This window comes from Alnus glutinosa, chromosome 8 (assembly GCF_958979055.1).
Source record: "Alnus glutinosa chromosome 8, dhAlnGlut1.1, whole genome shotgun sequence".
NCBI lineage: Eukaryota > Viridiplantae > Streptophyta > Magnoliopsida > Fagales > Betulaceae > Alnus > Alnus glutinosa.
The window spans coordinates 3,060,652-3,085,620 of NC_084893.1; the positions used below are offsets into that span (position 1 = coordinate 3,060,652).

General features: G+C 40.5%; 2 protein-coding genes across 2 annotated transcripts; one reads left to right on the forward strand and one right to left on the reverse strand.

Moving 5' to 3' along the window:
* Positions 1 to 7,569: 7,569 nt before the first annotated feature.
* Positions 7,570 to 9,998, reverse strand: LOC133875237 (GDSL esterase/lipase At1g74460). Its single transcript, XM_062313285.1, has 5 exons — positions 9,665 to 9,998; positions 9,334 to 9,464; positions 9,001 to 9,240; positions 8,614 to 8,863; positions 7,570 to 7,901 (listed from the first exon to the last, which is right to left on the reverse strand). The coding sequence occupies exons 1-5, from the start codon at positions 9,903 to 9,905 to the stop codon at positions 7,666 to 7,668; spliced, it is 1,098 nt and encodes a 365-aa protein (XP_062169269.1). The 5' UTR covers positions 9,906 to 9,998; the 3' UTR covers positions 7,570 to 7,665.
* Positions 9,999 to 16,347: 6,349 nt separating this feature from the next.
* On the forward strand, positions 16,348 to 18,238 carry LOC133875278 (geranylgeranyl diphosphate reductase, chloroplastic). Its single transcript, XM_062313356.1, has 2 exons — positions 16,348 to 17,101; positions 17,431 to 18,238. Exons 1-2 carry the CDS (start codon positions 16,409 to 16,411, stop codon positions 18,130 to 18,132), a joined length of 1,395 nt encoding a protein of 464 aa, XP_062169340.1. The 5' UTR covers positions 16,348 to 16,408; the 3' UTR covers positions 18,133 to 18,238.
* The last annotated feature ends 6,731 nt before the right edge of the window (positions 18,239 to 24,969 follow it).

Consider the following 24,969-nt stretch of genomic DNA (forward strand, 5'->3'; position numbering starts at 1 on the left):
GAGGACCAAGGTTATGGAAGTAGACTCAGCACCGGAGGAGCCAGAGTGGGCTAGGGACATTATCCAGTTCCTTAGACATGGGCTGTTGCCCGAAGATAAGGTTGCAGCTCGGAAGGTGAAGATACAAGTAGCACGGTTTTGCCTCCTCGGGGATACACTGTACAAAAGAGGATATTCCGAACCCCTTCTCAAATGCCTCTCCAAGGCCGAGTCGAATTATGTCCTCAGGGAAATTCATGAAGGAGTGTGCGGAGACCACTCAGGAGGAAGGATGCTGGCGCAAAAAACCATCCGAGCAGGTTACTATTGGCCCACGATCAAAAAAGACTCAGCTCTTCTTGTCAAAGCCTGTGATAAATGCCAGAGATTCGCAAGAATCATGAAAGCAAGTCCCGAGAAGCTCATCCCCCTCACTTCTCCATGGCCATTTGCAAAATGGGGGGTGGATATAGTTGGTCCGATGCCGGTAGGAAAAGGTGGACGGAAGTTCTTGATTGTAGCTGTAGACTACTTTACTAAATGGGCGGAAGCAGAAGCATTAGCAGCTATAACTACTGCGAATGCCATAACTTTCCTCTGGAAGTCAGTGGTGTGCCGGTTCGGGATTCCCCATGCTTTCGTCACAGATAATGGGAAGCAGTTTGACTGTGAACCGTTTCGGAAGTGGTGTTCGGAGCTCCGTATCCGAAACCATTATGCTTCGGTACAATACCCGAAGGCAAATGGTCAAGTAGAGGCGACAAACAAGACCTTGGTAAAAATCCTGAAGAAAAAGCTTGATAAAAAGAAAGGAGCATGGGTTGATTACGTTCCAGAGGTGCTATGGTCGTACCGAACCACCAGAAGAACTCCAACTGGCGAGACACCATTCTCACTTACATACGGAACCGAGGCGGTGATTCCTGTGGAAGTAGGATCTCCAAGCTTCCGGGTGGCTCACTACAATCCAGGACTCAACGACGAGAATGCTAAGGTACACCTGGACCTGTTGCAGGAGAAAAGAGACGACGCTCATGTCACATGGGCGGCATATCAGAATCGAACGGCTCGGTACTTCAACAAACAGGTGGTGCCCAGAAAGTTCCAAATCGGAGATTGGGTACTCAGGAAGGTGAGCTTGATGACGAAAGATCCAACGGAAGGCAAAATGGGACCCGGATGGGAAGGCCCCTACAAGGTAATAGGATGCCATCAGAAGGGAGCTTATCGCTTGATGACCGAGACCGGAAAGATACTTCCAAGATCATGGAATGCCGAGCACCTGAAAAAATATTTTATGTAGTTCATTGTTCTTTTTTTCAGTTTTTTACAAACAATTTCATATTCAATAAAGAATGTCTATTCCCAGTATCTACTGACAATCGCAGAAATCCAAGAATCAATCCGATTTACATACTTAGGAAAAGTCTCTCGGTCACTCAGTACCGAGAGCAGCAAAAGCCTCTCGGTTTGTTCAAAACCGAGAGCAAGAAAAGTCTCTTGGTCATTCAACACCAAGAGCAGGAAAAGTCTCTCGGTCACTCAGTACCGAGAGCAGGAAAGGCCTCTCGGTTTGTTCAAAACCGAGAGCAAGAAAAGTCTCTTGGTCATTCAACACCAAGAGCAGGAAAAGTCTCTCGGTCACTCAGTACCGAGAGCAGGAAAAGCCTCTCGGTTTGTCCAAAACCGAGAGTAAGAAAAGTCTCTTGGTCATTCAACACCAAGAGCAGGAAAAGTCTCTCGGTCATTCAGTACCGAGAGCAGGAAAAGCCTCTCGGTTTGTCCAAAACCGAGAGCAAGAAAAGTCTCTCGGTCACTCAGTACCGAGAGCAGGAAAAGCCTCTCGGTTTGTCCAAAACCAAGAGCAGGAAAAGCCTCTCGGTTTGTCCAAAACCGAGAGCAAGAAAAGCCTCTCGGTTTGTCCAAAACCGAGAGCAAGAAAAGTCTCTCGGTCACTCAGCACCGAGAGCAGGAAAAGCCTCTCGGTTTGTCCAAAACCGAGAGCAAGAAAAGTCTCTTGGTCATTCAACACCAAGAGCAGGAAAAGTCTCTTGGTCATTCAACACCAAGAGCAGGAAAAGTCTCTCGGTCACTCAGTACCGAGAGCAGGAAAAGTCTCTCGGTCACTCAGCACCGAGAGCAGGAAAAGCCTCTCGGTTTGTCCAAAACCGAGAGCAAGAAAAGTCTCTTGGTCATTCAACACCAAGAGCAGGAAAAGTCTCTCGGTCACTCAGTACCGAGAGCAGGACAAGTCTCTCGGTTTGTTCGACACCAAGAACAGGAAAAGTCTCTCGGTCTTTCCAAAACCGAGAGCAAGAAAAACCTAAAGGATTGCAGGTTTTCGGAAGGACAAGAGCATCCAGGAAAGAATCTGCCCACGTCCTTTCCTTAGACAACCCGAAGTGGTCATGAAAAGAACACTAAGACAAGAAAACCTCTCGGTTAGAGGTCTCCAAATGTTGAAAGATTGAAGCCTTCAAAGATAAAGAAATTAAAAGAAAGGTAAAACTCAACAATCTAACTACCCACCTCAAACGACTTAGCCTGCGGTCGCAGACTAAGATTGTGGAGGGTAACTCATTAAGGTAAGCAGGAAAGTCTGTCAAACACCGAGAGCAGAAAAGGTTTTTCGGTTTATCCGACACCGAAAACAGAAAAGAAAATGCCTAAGCAGAAGGTAGAAATTTCATTCAAAAGATATCATATTCTAAGTTTTATACAAAGAAAAATGTACAGGTAAAGAAAAGAGAAGATAAAAATTCAAGAAAACAGCTTCTAGCTAGCAGGATCGTCAAGAGGGTCTTCTTCGGGAACTGGTGCGTCAAGACCCCAATTCGGAACGTCGGGCATGAAGTCCTTACCAAACTCCTCCATCTCGTCAATGGCTTCTTCTGGAAAACCCACCAACGTCGGATCAACCGTCTCGGGATCAAATTTATATTGAGGATTTGTCACCAAAGTTCGAAAATTTTCGAAACCCCAATGACAACCCCGACCCCAACTCTGATCCCGAAGATAAGGCGCATAGCTCAACTGCTTCTGATAACGTTTAAGCTTTGCCCGATCGGCGTCATATCTAGCCCTGAGACGAATCAAGAGACTCTCCGAGTGATCCTGCGCCTTGAGAGCTTTATCCCTCTCGGCTGTAAGTCTTTCAACCTCATCTTTGAGTTTGTCCTTTTCAGCCTCGGCACTCAACGCATTCTTGCACGCCTCGGAGCATTCATTCTGCACAGCCGACAAACGAATAGACAATTGGTCCGCACGATCCAGCTCGGAAGAAAGACTTTCAATAGAGCGAGCGTATCGACCGTTGGCCTCCGCCACTTCGTTACTCAAACGAGCGTTAGCAGAACGCATCTCGGATATAATTGATTCCCGGGACGCGAGTTCCTCGTCCTTGGACTGAAGAAGAGACTTCAGCGCCGCAACTTCATCCTCTAAACCTGAGATGCGGGCTTGAACTTCGGGGGACGGAGTGGGCGGAGGCGCAGGACAATTTTCGCACTTCTGCCAGAGGGCAGTCATCTTCACAAGAAGCTGTCAAGAAAAAAGTAAGCAAAGTCAGAATCGGGATGCAAACAGAATAAAAAGTCCTAGCTCCAGAAACTTACCTGATAATGAGAGATGAGAATGCCTTGGGCGATCTTCTCGGGAGAAGACGCCCCTGCATTCCCCAGATATCCCTCGGGGATTAAGTTCTTTATGGCCTCCATCGGATGACCCAGAAGACCCCTGCCCAAAATCTCGAAGCCGGCCGAGACCCTGGAGGAAGAGCTAGGACCCACTTGAGGTACAGCCCCGGTACTTGGGCTGGCCTCAGCACGAGACTCGCTCCTAGTAGAAGTCTCGGGGAGCACGCCAGCTTCAGGAGTAACGTTCTCGGATTCGATCCGAGACTCCTCAGCCACTCCAACATGGGGAGTTGTTTCGGGTTGATCGGGACTTTGAGTTCCAGGAGCAGATCCCGGCACCCCCTGATCAATCACTTCCCGAGAGGGGCAAGGCTCTTCAACGTCCTCAGCCTCGGACAGTCCAGTAGGAGTCTCGGTTTGTATAGGCGCAGAACATGAAACTCAGGGGGTGGAGTACCCCGTTTCACGATTTTCTTCAGGGGGTGGTGGTGTTTCTGGACGTTCCGAAGAAGGAGTTCGGGGAGTACCTTCTACTTCAGACTCTTCAGCCAAAGGCTCGTCTAGGGGGGTGCCGACTTCTTCATTCATCTCTTCGAGAAAGTCACCACTTGAAGCGACAGGCTCTTGACGCACTTCCTCTTTGTCGGAAGGTATTATAACCGCTTTACCCCACAATCGCCCGGCGTCCGCAAGTCTTTGAGCCATTCGGTCCTGGCCTGTAAGCTTCCGTTTCCTGGCCGGATGCTTTACCCTACGCGCAACTGGGACATCTCGGGCCTCAGGTACATTTCCTTCTCCTTCTCCAGACCTCTCAGGTACCGCACATTGTTCACCATGGAACGAAGCCTCGGAGCCAGACTCATCCCGTGAAACAAAGGAAGGAGCAGGACTAGCCTCGGGAATGAAACCCCGAAAGCTGGCAGACCCCTCTTCAACGCTTACCCTAGGTGATGGAGCCGAAGGAGGAGTTCTCCTCGCACCCGAGGCGGCCAAAGGAATCTTCTGTTTCTTTTGTGCAGGAACATCCCCGAGAACTTCCTCAGGTGACCTCTTCTTAGTCATAGGTCTCGGGGATGGAGGGGCTTCATTCCTCTTCTTGACAGCTCCCCTCTTGGTGATTAACTGTTTATCTCTCGGAATGTCATATCCGAGAAACTGCCTCATATTCTCCTCGGTGACGAGATTGTCAAAATCGACTTCTTCAAACTTGTCGGCCTTGACTCTGGCAGCGGACCACCCACTTATCTCCTTAACATCCTCCAGTTCGGATACAGTGAGCGAAGGGGGGTCACTTCGGTCAGGTCGCAACAACTGCCAAGTCCGAGGCATCATACGATCTTCAGGAAGGAGAGTACCTTCGGGGCATTCCCACTCCCCGGAAACTCTGAAAAACTGCATCTCCCAGAACTTGTTGTTCGTCAGCCCACTCTTGAGCTTGATGAAAACAGGCGGGTGACGGCTGCAGAGTTCAATCATTCCCTCTGCAGTCTGCCTCGGCCTATAGATGTGGAAGAATTGCAGGATGTTCATCTCCTTCTTCAACACAAGCCTCCATAGGATGTAAGAGGCGAACAGGTACCGCCAAGCATTTGGCATTATCTGACTGGGTGCGATCATCAGAAAAAGAACGAAGTCTCGAGCAATCTCCGGAAACGGTAATCGAAGCCCAGCAAGAAACATCCTCTCATAAAGGGTAATATCGCCGCCATTAATGAATCGAGCTCCAGGCGCCTGATAGAACATCTTCACAGTTGGAGAAATTTCATAGTTCGAGCGAAGGACACCCTCATGCTTCGCGAAGATGATGGAATCGACCCTGCTCTCCAAAGGAGAAAGATCCACAGAGCCGTCGGGTCTCTTTGTCCGAACCCGAGACGAGGCTGAGACAGCTTTCTTGGGAGCCATGGAAGAAAGAAGAAAGGCAGAAACAGAAAAATACAGAGAAAGGAAAAGTTTGGGGAGGAAGACGACAATGGAGTATCGAGAAAAAGAAGTATCAGTGAGTGAACAGTACAATATCCCAACTTTAAACGCCTCCACTACCACGTGTCCGAAATGCCAAAGGGCGCTGTCGATTCAAAATTTCCGAAGAGGAAAAGGCGCGCCTTCCGTAAATTCAGCATTAAATACGCTGCCTCGACGATACCATTTAATGATGACAAAAAGGCGGCTGTGCAGAGATGACGTCAACGTTGGGAAAAGAAGCGGTCAAATTCAAAATTTGAACTGTTGAAAAGACGCGCCCTGCGCAAACATCAGATACAGACTGGCAGCTGGAAAGTAATTCTCTTATTTCCGTTTATTTCTGAAATTAGAGAATTAGGGGGGTAACTGTTAGGGATAAAATCAACCCTAGAGACACGTGGATCCAATGACATCTCGGAGTTATGTCTCGGCTACTTGTTCCGCATGGTTCTATCCAGTAAAGGGAAGGACGTTTAGGTCCGAAGACATCTCGGAGATATGACGATGTCTCGGTCTTAAAATTCCAGGTTACGGTGTGTAAAATATCCCGAGATCTCCCAGCCAAGAGGGAGTGAACGTATCTCGGATATTTGTGCCTCGGAGTAATAACACCTCGGTATGATATCGAGTCGGTGCGGTATCTTCTCGGGGTTATATCCATTGGATGAGTCAACATCTCAGAGTATAAACATCTCGGACTTACACAACCCTGTTATGGTGCGGATATATCCCGAGATCTCCAGGTAAAAGCAGAAACGTCTCGGATATCATCACCTCGGAGGTCAGCTGAAATGTGCTACAATCTCTTAGGAAGGTGCCATGCGCCACACCCGTCTCAGAATTCGATAAGGATAGAATCCCAGGAGATCAGGGATAAACTACAGATCCATGATTTATGGGATAAGATGATTATTGACATGGAATCGAATTTAAAGAAGTACAAACGCAATCAACTGCGGATTCAACACTCCTATTCAAATTTCCAGAAGATATGATGAAAATTCAAACCGGGCTAGGACTCCTCAAACTCCTAATCCAACTCAATGTCAAGAAGGTCCGGCCTATAAATAAAGATCGTCACACCAGGTATAAGAGACGAATTCTCTAAGCTCTTGAGATTAAGATTAAGGATTCTATACAGAAAACCTTTTAGACTGACTTAGGCATCGGAGTGGGCGTGGTCGGCACCCCCGACGAGTTGTTTGTTCCTTTTTGCAGGGTTGAAGTGTTCGGTAAAAAGTCAGGCAGCGAATCCTTAGGCGACACGTCACCATACCGGAAACTGTACCAACAAATATATACTTGTTTGGACTTTTGTCCGTGAGGTTAACAAGAAAATGCAAAGTCACATTTTATTCTTTAAATTTTTATTTACTAAGAATAGCTAGTTAGAAATGGATGAAAAGGAACTCAAGAAAGCTCTAAAACGATTTATCATAGCAGGAAAGTCATGATTAGGCTTTGCTTTCATGCTTGATCTCATCCACAAACAGAATCATTGCATTGGACTTGGAGAGTCTTTATTCGTGTCTAGTAATGAAATCTATCTTTTCAGGAGTTGACAATTTGCTATACGATTTGCGAATTCGACACGAATCCAAAACAAAATTACTGGATTAGAGTCGAGAGATTTGACCCGTTTAATTAAATGGATCGGATTATAGTTGAATTATAGTCTTTTACTCACGTCTTGATACTACCTGAGAACGACACGTGTCATTTACGATTTGACAATTTTTGACATGACACGTGATTAACAAGTTAAGATTAAAGAGTCTGAACTGTTTAAGTAAATAGATCTGATTAGGGTTGGTTTATATAATCTAATATCTATACCTCGATACATGAACACAAATTGCAACCCCTGTATCCTAACATAGCTTCCGAGGTGCCCAAGTTTGTTTCAAAGGCTACCATGCCATGAACAGAGTAACCAATAAGTAATCATTTTTATAGAAACAGAGCATATAATATAATAGAATTCAAAAACTATAGCAGTAATTATGTTATATTATTAACTCTCGGAAAATCACAAATAAAATTAGACATGTGGAGCAACAACAGCATTAATTAACTAGTAGAATTGTTAGCCCTCAGGGGATGGGGCGACGATAGGGGATGGGGAAGGAGCAGCGGGTTGGCCGAATCCGAATTTCTTGATGAGCTCATTAGCAATCAACTCATTCGCACTGTCGGTAGGGTGGTATTCATCCCAAAACACATACTTGCTTCTGTCTCCACACAATGATGATATAGGAGTACATGTAAGAGCAGGTCGAATGTTGTAGAGGGAGCAACATGGTGAGTCCGAGTTATTGAACCCTACAAACCATCAAATTCATTCATCACAATTGATTAATATGCATAAAAAAGGCTACGGCTTATTAAAGAAAGCCAGAAGAATTGCATGAAATATTCCATCTCAAACTCTACTCTGCCTAATGGGGGTGGGGCTTCATTTTTCTAGGATGAGAGTAATTAACTTCAAGTCCTTTGTGCTTAAGGTTGGCAATTTTTTACACGACCCGCGAATGTGATACGAACTCAACACGAAATTAAGGGTTAGGGTTGAGAAGTCTGACTCGTTTAATTAAACGGGTCGGTTAGGGTTGGCCTATATAGTCTTATACATATTTTTCGACACGATCCGAAGCCGACATGCGACATAATGGCAGACAATTTTTGACATGACCTGTGAATTTAACACGAAAGTAATACAAAATTAGAGGACTAGGGCTGAAAGGTTTGACTTGTTTAATTAAAGGGATCATGTTAAGGTTAACCTATATAATCTTATATCTATGTCTCGACACGACACGACTCGATTTTGACACTCGAACATCAACTGCCACCCTTAGGTTTTACCCGGACATTTTTTCTATTAATGTATTTGAAGCTAATGTTGGTGGGTGTAAAAGATCGACCTGATTTACACAAGTTCTTTTTGAGAAAACATAAACTAACAGTTCGCATGGTGTAAACATTAATGTGAATGCAGCTGAGGTAATCATATGAGTAAAGTAGATCTACGCACCATATTTGTATGGATTGGTTATCACGTCATTGACCACGTCGTAAGCATCTCCAAATTGGAAACTTGCATTGGGAAGTTTGGTAGATAGATCATCTAACAGCTTGCTCGAAGCTTTATTGAAGCTGAGAGCCAGTTTGTTTGCTTTATCCTGACAATCCCCAGTTGTACTGAGGACCCTTTGGAGTGGAATGCAACCCATTGGCCCTAGCCCAAACACTATCAGCTGCCTTGCCCCTAAGCTATGCAATATCTATACCCAAAACAATAAGAAACAACGTTCTCATTACAAATAAATTTCTACCAAAAGGTTTGTTTGTGTTTGCGATTTGAAAACGTAGGAAAAAAAAAAAAAAAAAAAAATTGATAATTAATTAGAGTTTAGTTAACCTTAAGCTGTGCTTCGAGAGTCTCCATTAAGTATGTTATGAATCCCTGATCATTGTATGTCCATGAATCGCTATAAGCTGGCATCAAGTAATTGTTAATGAAATCATTGCTCCCTAAAGCAACCACATATTTAGATCCTTGGAAAAACTTGTCTGCTTCCTTTTTGCCAATTTTGCTTCTTATCAGTTCTGTTGTCCCTTGAAAGAGCTCTATTTGCTTGTAAAGAGAAAGCCTTTGAATCTGCAAGACACCAAAACAAAACTTTCAGTTCTCTTAAATGGAGCTACTCCCATAGATATTTTCTTGATACCACCTTTGAAATCTGCAACTTACAAAGAGGCTACCAGTTTCATTCAGAATCCCACCACCTCCGGATGCATAATTGACTCCATTTTCCAGTATTATGTCTTCGGTTAAAGATGGGTCCAGAAAGGCTGGTGGCCTTGGGAGGCCGGTCTGGTCACCTGAATATGCACAAGTTAATATAACGTGTAAAGTAGAACCGTCAATTTTTTACATTATTTTAACACAATTAACAAGTTATGGTTGAGAGGTCTGATTCAATCATAACTCGTGACACGATCCAAACCCGAGACATGAACCTGTAAATGTGTACTACCAATGTGCATATATATAATTCGTTAAGCAGGCATGCATGGAGTACCTATTATATCAGCGACTGTACGTCCATTGGTGAACCTCCCGTTAGGCAAGCCATTGCCAAAATCAATACCATACCAAGGCAGGTTCGCCTGAGCCAGGCTCCTGCCGAGGTTCTTGTTGTTTCCGACGTCGGAGAGAGAGTCGCCAAATATGAACTGCACCACCTTGCAATTGTATCCATCCATGGCAATTCCTAGGATGGCCACCATAATTGTTACTACCATGGCCGGGAAGTTCTTCATGTTTGATAAGCAGCTCCTCGGTTTCAGGCCCCCTCCAAGTTATCTCAGTGAAATGTTTGTCTCAGTCGTTTAAGGAGATTTGGGGTGGATTTAAACATGCCAGTCATGCAACGTATTGGTGGAAAAAGTAGGCACTAACGAGGATGTTTTTTAGAGAGAGGGTAGTTGTTTGATAAACCAACTGTTGTCGATTCTAACCTACTGCAACTACCCGGATTTTGCTCAATGTCCCAAACAATTTGACATTATATATGTATGTATGAATAAAATATATAACGTAGATAAGAAAACATCATAATGTTCCATGTCCCAAACAATTTAACATGGACAAAGTTTCCCTCTAAATTTGGGTTAAAAGGAAATTTTTTCAACTGATCAGCGTGCATATCACATGCATTTTTTATTTTATTTTTTTAAATGCATGCGAGAATTAATCAAAAGTTCTAAAACAGGGATGAAATAGAAATTTAACAATTTTTTATTTTGGTGGAGGCCGGCCGGAGGGGGCATGCCCCTCTAACCCCCTTAATTAGTCACCGTCTAATAATATATATAAGTTTAATAGAGTGTAGTTGAAAAAATTATGATCATTTAACATTAATCGTCCAATTAGTGGGTAGTCTTGTGAGTTAACCTACCATGATTTGGAGGCGTATTGCCTCGATCAACATGTTGGGGGGCAACCATGTTTGACTATGGAATTAATGATTAGAGAGTTGGACGTACGTTCTCGATATGTATAGCAATATAGGTAAGGAAATTTGCTTTTGTGGTTTAAATGTTGGTAAGCTGTATATATAATTGATCGAAGAATTCTTCACATGGCCAGGGTGATTGGGTGAGATCGATATCTAGCGTAGATATTGTATATGTCTAGACTTCTTCTAGGGAAGGCACCCTAACTCAGACCCTCTGCAAACATATATCTAACAATATTTGAAAATGGATCGAATAAATGTTTTTTTTGGCATTTCAACTGGCAATTTTTTAGGCAATTCGATCAGTGGATGAACTATTTGGAAACTTCTGTACGAAAAATAGTACTGATAATATGACATGCCAGACCAGTGTAGAGGAGGAGCATATATCATTTGCATTCGATCTTGGGTGCATAAAAACCAGCCACTGCTTCATAGATAAATACAAATGAGTGCAGACACTGCAAAAATATGGGCAAAACTGGAGCGACTATGACTGTGACGTCCCACATCGCCTGGGAATGAGGATGTGCTTATATGTATAAATGCACCCTTTATGACACAACGCGTTTTAAAGCCGTGATGGCCATGAACCGATCAGAACTCCGCAGTTAAGCGTGCTACTGTGAGAGCAATCCCAGGATGGGTGACCTTCTGGGAAGTTCTGTTTGGGGAGCCAAAAACGGACAATATTGTGTTATTGGAGGTGGGTCGTTACAATGACTATCTCATCGAGGATACTCGTAGACTTTTGAATGGTATGCAGAAGTGGCAGATTATTCATGTTAGACTCGAGTTTAATGGTGAAGTACTTTATCGCTTTGTCAATGAAGCTTTATCTCTGTGTAAGGCTCTTTATCTTTGTAAGGTGACCTCCTGAGAAGTTTTGTTTGGGGAGCCAAAAGCGGACAATATTGTGTTATTGGAGGTGGGTCGTTACAATGACTATCTCATCGAGGATACTCGTAGACTTTTGAATGGTATGCAGAAGTGGCAGATTATTCATGTTAGACTCGAGTTTAATGGTGAAGTACTTTATCGCCTTGTCAATGAAGCTTTATCCCTGTGTAAGGCGGCGCTTTATCTTTGCAAGGAAGTTTTTCCTTGTATATTTGATATCATCGTTGTTGAACGTTGTGCTTAATTTGTTATGTATGTAAAAGTGCTCGATTCCATTTTTTTTTTTTTAAAAAAAAAAAATATAGTTATGAAATTCCTAAAGTTTTTTCGCACGATTAATATTAAAAAAAGAAATGCAAATGGCTTCTTAATTCATCCTAGGGTGCACTATGGGCTGGGCTTGATACTTTGAGTTTCAAATTGAGGCTGAACTCTACTCTCATAAGAATATGGGACACTGCTAATGGGCTGGGTCAAAGTTTCAATTCAATCTGATTAAACCAAGATCCGATGGTTAAAATCTGAAATTAAAGCTAGCTGGATGAACTTTGTTACAATACAACTTTTTTATATAAACATATGCAATTAGGTTTAATAATACAATTTATTTATTTATTTATTTTTGAATTCGTTTAACAGTACATATTATTATTAAAAACATGTTCTTTATATCGTATGATTTTTTTTAAAAAAAAAAAATCATAAAATAAAAACTCTGACTCATAGTCTACTAACATAAATTTAGATGTATTAATTTTCTTTTAAGAAGTCTCAAAGTAAATCTCTACCTTTTAAAATTAAGATATTTACCTCGATATATTTCTAAACTATCCTCATCCTTTGCCAAAAAAGAAAAGATTTCTCGTTAAAAATCGTGCCATTTGTAATATAAAATAAAGAGTATTTTCGATGTGCTTTAGAGCAAGAATCTTATTTTGCAAACAGTAATCAATACTTTTTTTTTTGAGGACTTTGTACTTGGGAAATAAATTTTTGAATATTGAATAATGGTACAATATATATATATATATATACACGGTCGTCGTCGCCAGAGAGAGATGGGGGTGGATTTAAGGACAGAAAAGCAAAGGTGGATAAAATGGTTGGTAGGTTTTGTATATGTGTTTATAGATGCAGGAGAGAGGGACCCTCAGAAAGCTTGGAAAGCTTAGTTTGCAATGGAGGAAACCAGAGAGAGAAACAGTAAAGGAAAAGCAAAAATGAAAGTGAACGCATTTATAGCTAGTAAAGAAAATATATTGAAAAAGAAAAATGCCAACCTAACAAAATGTTGACCACACAAAATTTCACAGCATCCATGCCGTAGTATTTATTACCGCATGGAAGCCAGATCCTTTCAAAAGTGCTAAAAAATTTGGCCCTTAAGCTTTTTTTTTTATTTATATTTTTTTATAAATACTTTGAAACAAACAACAATAAAGCAAAACTAGGTGGAGAGATGCCAGCCACCTCTAAAGGGGGGGAGGGTCTTTACCACTTACAAAAGGAGGAGGAGGATAAATGGGAATGCTACTAGAAAAGAATCTGGTTGCGGCCCAATGTGCCACATGATGGGCACAGAAGTTTGCACTTCTTATCATTTTGTTAGCTTTCCAAGAGTAAAAAGCTAGGATGGATCCTAACGTTCTCATAATTAGGGAAGAGATCTTCCACTCTTGAGAATCAGCAGGATTTTGAAGAGCTGAAAGTACAACTTGTGAGTCACCTTCCAGAATAAAGTGATCTAGTTGTAGAGATGACGCTAGTGAAACAGCAAATTTGGCAGCAAGTGCTTCACCATAGTTTGGATGACAAGGGGGGGAGAGAGCTGAGATACCATATGAAGAATGCAACCTTGGGAATTTCGACAGACTGCAGCTTGCATCGAGAAAGAATCTCTGATATCAGTATCAAAATTGATTGTAACTCATAGTGGTTTAGGAGGTATCCATTTGTTAATCTCTATAACAGTGGGGAGAGACGGATACCAAGTATTATAGTGCTCCAAAGCAGTCAAATTGATATGTTTGGAGATGTGACGGATATCAATGGCAATTCATTTATGATGAGATTTAATCCTATAAAACCATAGAAGTCACAAGCCACTACTGTAAAGATTTGAAACTTGTGATGGTCTGATGAAGGGATATTGAGAAATGTCCTCGGAGAAATGGCCCTTAAGCTTTTTAGTTGTGTAAAATCACTCGTTCCGTCTACTTTCGTCAATGTGTTGTTTGCCACATGTACAACAAAAATCAACAGGGGTCCAATCAGATTGCACCATGTGTACCATATATCTTAATGTTAGCATTGCCAAATCATTACGTGGTGCCAATTCAGTTGTCCATTTGGTTTAGTGCGTCAACGTCAATACTGTCATATAAACGTATATAAACGTATCTTCTAAAAAATAAGAAGAAAGTGTCAGAATTCTCCTTTGCAAGTGATAGTAGGATTTTCTCCAACGACACACTCCCATATGTTGCTCATGGGAACTCACACCCTGTCCCTATGGGCAGGAGGTCGCAGGGAAGGCGATCCCCCGCGACCCATACCAACAACCCCCCACAACCACCTCAACTCCTATTGGGGTGGGGGATGGGGTTTCACAAGGACTGCAAGCCACATTCTACAAGGGTTATTGGGGTGGGGGGTTCTCCCACTACTCACCTCATAATAAGAGAGAAATGGTCAAGAGCAGGGACGGAACCAGCCATGGGCTAGGGGGGCCTGGCTCTCTCAAGCCTCATGGATTTCCCCTCCCAAAAAAAAATAGAAATTTACCCTTAAATTTTTTTATTTTTATAATTTTGACCTTCCCAATTTTTATTTTTTTTTTCAATTTAACCCCCTCAAATTGTAAATTTTGGTTCCGCCCCTTATCAATGAGGACTCCCACCCTACAACCATCTCATTACGTGCTGGGGTGCATCGCAGGGAATTTTTATGACCCACCCTTTGCAAGGGTCGTTGTGATGGGGAGCTCACTCGCTAGTCGCTACCCACTCTAGCACAGCAAGAGGTGGGTAACAGGAAACCCCTCTCCCCCGCGCCCGCCTCGCAACCACCTTTCACTGTGTAGAAGTTCCTAGTGAGCCACCTCAACAAGGGTGGAAGTGGGTTGCCAAAGAACCCCACTACTATATATCCTTCCTTCTTCTTTTTTCTTTTTTTTTCTTTAATGACATCAACGTGATGGCAAGGGTGGATATGTTGATATGTCGGTGCTAACACGAACACACTAAATTAGATGGAGCGTTGACTTGATAGCACATGCACCGCAACATGAATGAACCAACTGATTTTTTGATACACGCAACAAAATGACCCATTGATAGAAGGGGACGAAATGAGTGATTTTAATTAATCTCTTATAATAAAATTTAATAGATTTGATTTTATTCTCATCTATTATATTTGTATTATTTTTATCTATCACAATTTTTTTATAAATATAAATTTTTTGTATTGTAAATTTTATCAAGCTAATAAAAATAAAATGTAGCTTTAAAGACTTTAACACTTAAATATAGGTCATAAACCAAATTATTATGTTTCTCTCTTTTCTTTTCTTTTTTTTTCTCCCTCTCTCGTTATTCGTGTTGATTTAGTTTTTTTTTTTGCTATTCAATTTTATTTTCCATCCGAATATTTTTTCTTCAATCTAAATAATCAAATTCAAATATCATATTCAAGGAACAAGTCTACATACTTTTTTTTAGCCGGCCCTAGGGAGAAGAAAAAGAAAGAAGAAAGAAGAAAGAGAGAGGTGTTTGAGGAGGAGGGAGGTTCCACGCCTCCATCTCCCAATGGTGCTTCCTTCCCGATCTTTCTAGAGCTACAGAGGTTTTTTGTTTTTCCCTTGGCTTGGCCTAGATCCAGTGAAGCTTTTGTTCTCCTAGTCCTTTTAGGGTTATGAAATTTTTGTTCTCCTAGTCCTTTTAGGGTTATAGAGCTTTTGTTCTCCTAATCCTTCTAAGGCTATGGAGCTTTGGGTTTCCTAGTCATTTTAGGGCTATGGAGCTTTGTGTTTTTTTTTTTTTTTTTTTTTTTTCTTGTTTTTTGCTTCTCCAAGCAAGAAGGCTAACACAAGACATCTCGTACGGAAGCGGCCTCTCCGTCGGTGTCGCCGGCGAAAGTTTGGCAGAGCTTTTTTCTTCTACATCTACTTTTGATGCCAGATCTATGTTTTTCCGCCAGTTCCTACAAGACATGCGCAGTTTCTCTTTCAAAGCCGACTTGTATTGGGTGCTTCTGTAGTTGTTTTTTCTTTGTTTTTTTATAATAGTTTTTGAAAGTCTATATATTAAATTTGCAGATTTTACTGGACCTTTTATGACTTGTTAGCTAGATCAGCTATTTTTTCTTTGTTAGGAGTGTTTTATTGTAAAAGAGTTGCTTAAACATTTGTTTTTGTAATATTTGTTTATTTGTAGGCAGCATCAAAGTCAGATTTTTCTAGTTTATCGTGTAGGTTGTCGATGTGCCTCTATTAATTGTATTTGCCTTCGGGTTTCTTCAAATTAATGCGTAATAGCTCCGGTTATTTTGTTAAAAAAAATAATAATAATCAAATTCAAACAGTAGTGCAACGTGGATTAGTGCCTGCCATAAACAGAAGGGCTTCGAACACCATATACGTGTTGAGTGCATGTAAGATATTTGACTTCTCCGCTCGAGGACCCAACAACTCCAAAACCAAAATTTCCTCAACGTGGCTACGTGTCAGCCAGTTAGAAAACAAACCAAAAATCCATGCCATTATCCACATCGATTCCCAACCGTTCATTTCATACATCCAACGGTTCACACCCTCTACTATCCCAAACCATATCCACCGCTCGAACAAAATACATTCTTTACTGAAACATTCTCACACACTCTCAGCTCCAACTGCGACCAACGATGGCCTCCATTGCCCTCAAATCCTTCATCGGACTCCGCCAAACCACGGCTGAGAAACCCCACCTCATGACCTCCCAAACCAAACCCAACTCCTTAAATCCCCGAAAACTCAGAGTCGTGGCTTCGAAATCCAGTCCAAGACTGACCAACAGGAACCTCCGGGTGGCCGTGATCGGAGGTGGCCCAGCCGGAGGGGCCGCCGCCGAGACCCTCGCGAAGGGAGGGGTCGAGACCTACCTGATCGAGCGCAAGCTCGACAACGCCAAGCCCTGTGGCGGGGCTATCCCGCTGTGCATGGTGGGCGAGTTCGACCTCCCACTGGACATCATAGACCGTCGGGTCACGAGGATGAAGATGATATCACCGTCGAATGTGGCCGTGGACATCGGTCAGACCCTGAAGCCCCACGAGTACATCGGCATGGTGCGGCGCGAGGTCCTGGACGCGTACCTTCGGGACCGGGCCAAAGCGAGCGGCGCCGAGGTCATCAACGGGCTGTTTCTCAAAATGGACAAACCCAGCGACGGGGTGTCTCCGTACGTGCTGCATTACACTGGGTACGACGGAAAGCCCGGTTCGGTTGGGGAGAAGCGGACCTTGGAGGTGGACGCGGTGATTGGTGCCGATGGGGCTAACTCGCGTGTGGCCAAGGCCATCGGTGCCGGTGACTATGACTACGCCATTGCGTTTCAGGTAGTGAAATGTAGAAAATTTGGTTCATTTAAGATTAATTAGTTCAATGCCTTGTTTGCAAGTTCGTTATTGGAGGATTTTAGGTGTCAAATAATTACTTATTTCAAAAGTTTAAGCAGAATAGGAAGAGAAAATTTAATTCGTGATAGATATTCAAGACAACATTCGAACTGGCTACTTGCTTTAATGCTATATTAAATCATCACTTATTAAGCGCCACTTATTCCCTTTAAATTGATAGGAGAAGTTGAATTTAATCATTTAATTTATATTCAGACGCTTCAAGACTGGAATTGTGATGCTTGGCTGATTTGTGTCTTTGATTGCAGGAGAGAATCAAAATTCCTGATGATAAAATGGCTTACTACCAGAACCTTGCGGAGATGTATGTTGGCGATGATGTGTCGCCGGACTTCTACGGTTGGGTTTTCCCCAAGTGTGATCATGTGGCTGTCGGCACTGGCACGGTGACTCACAAAGGGGACATCAAGAAGTTCCAGCTTGCAACGAGGAACAGAGCCAAGGACAAGATTTTGGGTGGTCAGATCATACGAGTTGAGGCACACCCAATTCCTGAACACCCTCGACCGCGCAGGTTATCAGGGAGAGTGGCATTGGTGGGGGATGCTGCGGGGTACGTGACGAAGTGCTCAGGCGAAGGTATCTATTTTGCGGCAAAGAGTGGGAGGATGTGCGCGGAGGCTGTGGTTGAAGGGTCGGAGAATGGGAAGCGGATGGTGGATGAGGGGGACCTGAGGAAGTACTTGGAGAAGTGGGACAAGACATACTGGCCAACATATAAGGTATTGGATGTGTTGCAGAAGGTGTTCTACCGGTCGAATCCGGCGAGGGAAGCGTTTGTTGAGATGTGCGGGGATGAGTATGTGCAGAAGATGACCTTTGATAGCTATTTGTACAAGACGGTGGTGCCTGGGAATCCTTGGGAGGATTTGAAGTTGGCTGTGAACACCATTGGGAGCTTGGTGAGGGCTAATGCACTTAGAAGGGAGATGGACAAGCTTAGCGTATGAGAGGAAGGAAGAGGCCTTTTGTTTTGTGTAATGTTTAGCTTTCATTCTTTTTACTTCTGTATGATCTTTGTGCGCCGGAGATTAATCTGCATTCATGTTTTACTAATTATGATGTGTTGGTAGTTATATAGAAGGTGCATCAAAATCTTTGATGCTGGTAAACAGGTACTATATATAAGAAAGCATGCTGTATTGTAGTAAACAGGGCCTTGTAACCTTGTTGATTAGTAGCTTTTGAAATGGGCAAGGTGTCTATGTCAATAGGGTTTTACAATAAGACCTAGCTTGATTTGGAAGTTTGAAGACCAAAAAGAAGAAAATGAAGCATTATGTGTTTTGAAAAAATAATTGATTCAACTACTTTCTGTATGAATTATTCGAATATTTTGTGTTTTAAATTGTTTGTTAATATCTATTTATTTTGAAAACAGAAAACCAAAAATTTGAGAAAAGTATACATAGGATCAAACGAGGAGGGGGTGGACTCCCCAACAACATTTTCAAAGGCAAAAAGCAATGCCAAAAGAAAAAGGGTAACTTGAAAATGGGTCAATAAATGATTCCAAATGAACCATGTACGACTCAGTTCTATGCAATGGCGGCTAAGGGCATCTCCAACAGAGGTGCTATTTTAACCAGAATTGTTAAATTTGACTTTTTTTGCTATTTTTTTCAATCCAGCAGAATAGTTTCTTTAAGCTTTTTTCCTTAACAGTGAATAGCCAACACTGGCTATTCACTATTCATCTGTTTACACTTTTTTTATTAATATTTTTTTCTCTCCCCCTCTTCGTCCCTCTCTGCCGGCCATGAACAACCAACAAAATCAGGAACAATCAACCAAAATCGACCATGAACATCCAACAAAAAATCATGAACAAACCAACCAAAATCAACCATGAACAACCAACCAAAATCATCAAAATCAACCATAAATATAGCTTTAGCTGTGATACATATAACCGAAACAGGGGAGACATTCAAGCTTCAAAATCAGATGGGTTCAACTAAAAATCATCAACCAAAATCATCAACCTATTTTACCAGTCGCCGGAAATCACCTCTGACTCGGCCGGATCCGCGCCTAGCTCAACCGGAACTTGTCTCAGGCCACCGAAACTCGACTCATGAAGGATCGGGTTGATGGGTTTCGTCTGGGTTCGTCGAGTTCAGCGGTTGTCTCTCGGAAATCGCTCATAATCACCGGAAATCACCTCTGACTCTGCCGGATCTGCGCCTAGCTCAACCGGAACTCGTCTCAGGCCACCGGAGCTCGACTCATGGAGGACCGGGTTGATGGGTTTCGCCTGGGTTCGTCTGAGTTAGTCGAGTTCAGCGGTTCTCTCTCGGGTCTCTCCATCTCCAGCTCTCCCTAAATCCCTCGATCTCTCTCTCAGTGTTTCAGACGAAAAGAGAAAGGAAGAACAAGAAAGAAAGATCGGGAAGGAAAAATGAGGAGAATAAAAGAATAAAAAATAATATAATAAAAAAAGAATAAAAAAGAATATTTAAATGTAAGTAAAGAGTTGAACAGTAAATCTGTTGGAGAGAATATTGGAAAAACAGTAGTTAAAGTAGAGATTGATACTTTTTGAATAGCTATTTTAACTCCAACTGCTGGAGATGGCCTAAAAGGCAATACCAAAGGCAAAGGGGCATGGGAAAAGGCTTAGATCCTTCCCAAGGCCTCACAAGCAAACACCAACAACCATCGTGAAGAAATTGTTGAGGGAGAGGCATTGGAGTACACCTATTAAGAATCGTCGAAGAGAAGTTACGAACATCGGTTACAGAAGGTATTTCCTCTACAAGATCAAACTATTAGGAAACTTTGCGATAATAACCCACTAAAAACTACAAAAACATAAAAACCACAAAGATACACCGGAGAAACAAAAGCAGAAAACAACAAAGAGACCAACGACAGCTGCAACAGAGACGAAAAATGTCGATGGAGAGGTGCATGGAGTTTAGTGTTAATGTTGTGGAATTCAGGTCGAGTTTGGTTTAGAAGCCTATCCGTCAGAAGCATTGATAAAATATTCTCTTACGAAATGTGAATGCTTGTATGGTTCCACTATAAGATATTATTCCCTTATGTGGCCTTTATATCACATTTTACGGTGTTTGCTATGTTTATTATTTTTTTAATAAACATATACGGTATTATGATTATTTCTATTAATTTAGATTACCGTAAATATGAAATCGGTATTATGGTTATTTCTATTAATTTAGATTACCGTAAATATGGAATCGGTTAATTGATTTTAAAAATCAATTAACAATATTGTTTCCTTGATGGAAGGAAACAATACGGTGTTTACCATTTGAGAGTCCCTAACCTAGCCTATAAATAGAGTGCCTGTGTACACCATCAGTACAACCATCAAGCAATAGGCATAGGTTAGAAGACACCTCATAATTTTGTTCTTAGAAGTTCTGGAGGAGTGCTTGAGCAACAATGGCCGGAGGAATGCCTAAAACTGTTCTATTTAATTTTCCGCTGCGCATGTTAGGTTAAAGAAATAATTGTTATTTAATTATTTCTAACATGTGGTATCAGAGCCATCCTCTGTGCTATTTTGCTTAGCGTATAATTTTACTATGTATTATCAATATTGAATCAAGTATTTTTTATTGGTTATCAATATTGAATCAAGTATATTCTATTTGGTATTGTTCACTTCTGTTTGTCAATATTATTTGAGCAATATTTCGTCTTTTGTGACATGATAGAAACGCATTAGCAATTATTTTGTGAATATTTGTTGTTCACGTACTGTTTGTGAAAACCCATAAATTTGATATAACTATTTTTTGTTTTATCACTATTCTGTGTATTGTGATATACTGCCTAATTTTGAGTTGTTATAATCTTGATATGGGTATTTTCATAAAGGGGTGGCGGCTAGGGTTCCATTTTTAGGGTTTTCAACCCATCTGGAACATTACGGGTCGGGTTGGTTGGTGACTGGGTAGGGTTTCGACCCATTAAAGGGTTCCATTTTTAGGGTTTTCAACCCATCTGGAACATTACGGGTCGAGTTGGTTGGTGACTGGGTAGGGTTTCGACCCATTAAAGTTTTTGGGTTGGATATATTTTTCGGGTAGGGTTTTTTAAAATCCATATAGTTTTTTGCCATTTAAGTGGGCTGACCTAGTTTGGGCCAGCACTATACATAGACCCAAAGGCTTGACCCGATTAAGTGGGTTGACCCAATTGCCCAAATACAGTAGCCCATTTGGAGTCTTGTGACCCAGAAGCCCAACCCAATATAGTAGCCAATTACAGTAGCATTTAAATAAAATAAAAGATTTGGCTCATATGGGGTTCGAACTTGGGACCTTCATGTCCATAAAGTGACAAGCTTCAAACCATTGAGCTAAGCCTGGTTTTATGCTTTCACATTAAGGTTTTATTCCATTTATTATTTACAGTACTGTGTATTAAAATTATTGTTTATTTAATACTTGAATTGAGGAATATATTTTTAATTGTTGAATTTATATTGTTTAAATATAAATTGTTTGATGCCTAGACCTAAGAATAATTAACAATACCATATATACTGGTGTGTTTACAGTAATATCTAAGAATGCAATGTCGGAGAAAGTTCTGGTAAGGAAAGTCTTGGGATTTAAGTGTGTCCGGTGTGACCCCCCTCACTTTCCTGGGAGCTCATCTGCTTGCACCTTGGAAAATGCTGTTTACCCCATTTAAGTATTGGTTTGTTATATTCCTGAGGCTATTAAGGGGGCATCTATAAAGTTGTTAGATGTTAATGAAGTAGCAATTATCATGATAATTTTGGGAGAGCCACAGCATCCCAATTTTGAATGACAATTGCATCAAGATTACACACACATAATTATCATAATAATTATGGGAGAGCCAAACCATCATGTTTTTGTATGATAATTACATCAGGATCACACGCATGAACCTCATAAAGATTTATTAGATGTTCATGAATTACAGCGTGATTATTATGATTTTGAGAGAGCCAAAGCATCCTAATTTTGTAATAATTGCATAAGGATCGTACACATGAACTTCATATAGAAAAATTAACATCGTATTGTAATTAACTCATAAATTTAATTACCTATCCCCAAATGGAAGTTTTTATTTTTATGACTTAATTAGAATGAGATAACGAATTTAGTATTAAAAGTAAAATTTCTTTCGGTTGCCCAAAGGTACGAAGAATTTTATTTATTAATATTTAAATTTATTAGTCTTATCAATAAAGAGTAAATTTTATGCGTGATGCAACCTTTGCCCAAAGGTAGGTTGAAATTTACTATTTAAATTGGCATTGGCTAATTTAAAATAAAGTTACTTCATAGCATTAAAGTATTTTTATTTTTTATATTCTTGGTCATTGCAGCTATTCGTATTACTCTACTTTTAGTAGTTTTATATTCCAATACTTTAAGGTAATATTTTTTTCTGACTGAAATATATTAATATGCTTTTTTATTTGGGGTGTTAAAAATTTTGGTGCTCCGTGTGGACAAACCACCTACTCCCGCGGAATTAAGTACGCCACGTGAGATTATTAAGCATGAACGGTGGGAGTGATTTAATCACTTAAGTTAGATGTTCATAAAATCTCATGTCACTAAAGTCATCAGGGATTTATTCCTGAATGTTTTAGAGCCAAAGTTTTATAAAGGTTGTTTATGAACATTTAGTAAGTTCAAACAAAACTTTGCCAGAACCCTAATAGAAAAAAGCTTTAAAGACAAACCTTTTACAGTTTCTAAAGTGTTTATAATCTCATTATGGGAATGAAGGAAATTATAGCTTAACCTAAGTCTATAAAGATTAAGATTTTTTGAGTCATTATTGGTCTATTTCATTTTTGAATTCTCTCTTCTAAGTGTAGAATTTTATTTTTTACTACACATAAGGATAAATGGTTAGTAAGTGAACTTCTAACCATGTGTGTTCAAGAGAATCTGTAAAGTGTTCACATGATTACTCATGTTAAGGGAAAGACCGATAAATGCAATCATGTCCGACACTTAAAGCATAAAAATAAGGTGCCAATAAAGTATTATGGCAATCAAGATACCTATTTCTCATGCAATAAGGAAAATTAAGGGCATATAAAGAAAGATTGCGTGAAGTATGAGAAATGACTTAAAATAAAGATAATTTCATATATCTAGTATGTCGTGAATCTCTTTTAATGACTCATTCAAATATGTTGTGGATTGATTATGGTTTAACAATCCACATTGTCAACACAAATGCAGAATCTTTTTAAAAGTGAATAACACGTGTTTATAATTTGAGGTTGTTGGGATCTATAGGTTAATTTTGAGATTCAGTTATATTTTTTACCTAAAAAATGATTTATATTCCATAATCTTTTATAAATTTATTTTCTAGTTTGGTTTGTTAAAAATTTCAATTTTATTTTTGAAATTTTTCTTATTTTAGGTGGAATATTGGTTGGGGTTTATTTAAAGTCTATTTAAAATTGACCTACATCCTAATTTTTGAAACAAAATTATTTGTTTGTTTCTGCATACTGATGTTGACGTAAAGTAGAGTCTTTGAGAATTTAAAAATGCACTTGTTATGGCTTTGGAGATTGAAATATATCTCTATACAGAAAATAAAAGTCGGTAATTTACTGACTTTGGTACTTGTGTGGACTGCATAAGGGAAAGCATACCAACAAGACCATTAAAGGTGCCAAAGAGAGCCTTTTAAAATTCTTGAGATCATGTACATTGAAAGGTGTTAACCTTTCCATACTCATTGCCTAAATGGTCAGAGATATTTTTATCTCTTTTAGTGATGACCATATAAAGTTTATGTATCTCTATCTTCTAAATATTAAAGCTGGGGTATTGAATGTTTTTAATACCTATAAGGAAGAAGAGGAGAAACAATTTGAAGATCATAAGATCTAATATAGGCATAGAGTATTAAGGTAGGTACACACAAAGGGAAATGATTATTAATACTAATCTGCTATTACCCTTATAGAGTAAAGCTTTGAAGACCGTTGTGTATATGTTAAACAGTATTCCATCTAAGGTTGTCCATAAGACACCTTTTAAAGTATAAAATAGATGGAAGCTTAGTTTAAATTATTTACACATATGGGGTTGCCTTGCTAAAAAAGAGGATTTATAATCCTCGCCTTAGGAAATTAGGTTCAAGGACAACCAGCGGATCTTTTATAAGCTATCTAGTAAACTTTAAAGGGTTTTAATGTTTTATTGTCCTTCATATAAGCCTAGAGTTGTTGATTGTAAAATTTCTAGAGGATACGGAACCTAGTGGGAGTGCTCATTCACATAAATTGAAATTTGAGGAAGCACTAGAGTTGGCCAAATCTCCTCCTCATAGAGGATGATTGATTATCCTAAGCCACAATCACTTCTAGAACAACCAACTCATACAGAACAGGTTCAAAATCTATTCTCCCATTGCAAAATGCAGAGGAAGTAGAATTAAGAAAATCCTATAGAATAAGTAGATCAACAATTCTTAGTGATCATGTTGTATATCTCCCAGAGTCTGATGTTGACATTGGACATAAAGATGATCTAAATTTGTTTTCACATGCTATGAATGGAGAAAACTCCGCATTGAGATTCAGTGCCATGAAGTAAGAGATAAATCCATTACTCAAAAGTCAAGCTAGACTCGTAGCCAATGTTTTTACTCATAAGGAAGGCATTGATTATCGTGAAATATTTTCTCCAGTGTCTAAGAATGGTTCATCAAGATAATCATAGCATTAGTAGCTCATTTTGATCTAGAGCTACATCAAATTGATGCGAAAACAACATTTATGAATAAGGATC

What these genes read in the sequence shown, in the direction of transcription:
- LOC133875237 (XM_062313285.1), bottom strand. Translation starts at nt 9,905, where the DNA reads ATGAAGAACTTCCCGGCCATGGTAGTAACAATTATGGTGGCCATCCTA. An exon ending in TACAGTCGCTGATATAATAG is followed by an intron (nt 9,465 to 9,664) that starts GTACTCCATGCA and finishes GTGCATATTCAG; the next exon opens with GTGACCAGACCGGCCTCCCA. An exon ending in ATGAAACTGGTAGCCTCTTT is followed by an intron (nt 9,241 to 9,333) that starts GTAAGTTGCAGA and finishes GGTGTCTTGCAG; the next exon opens with ATTCAAAGGCTTTCTCTTTA.
- LOC133875278 (XM_062313356.1), top strand. Translation starts at nt 16,409, where the DNA reads ATGGCCTCCATTGCCCTCAAATCCTTCATCGGACTCCGCCAAACCACG. An exon ending in ACTACGCCATTGCGTTTCAG is followed by an intron (nt 17,102 to 17,430) that starts GTAGTGAAATGT and finishes CTTTGATTGCAG; the next exon opens with GAGAGAATCAAAATTCCTGA.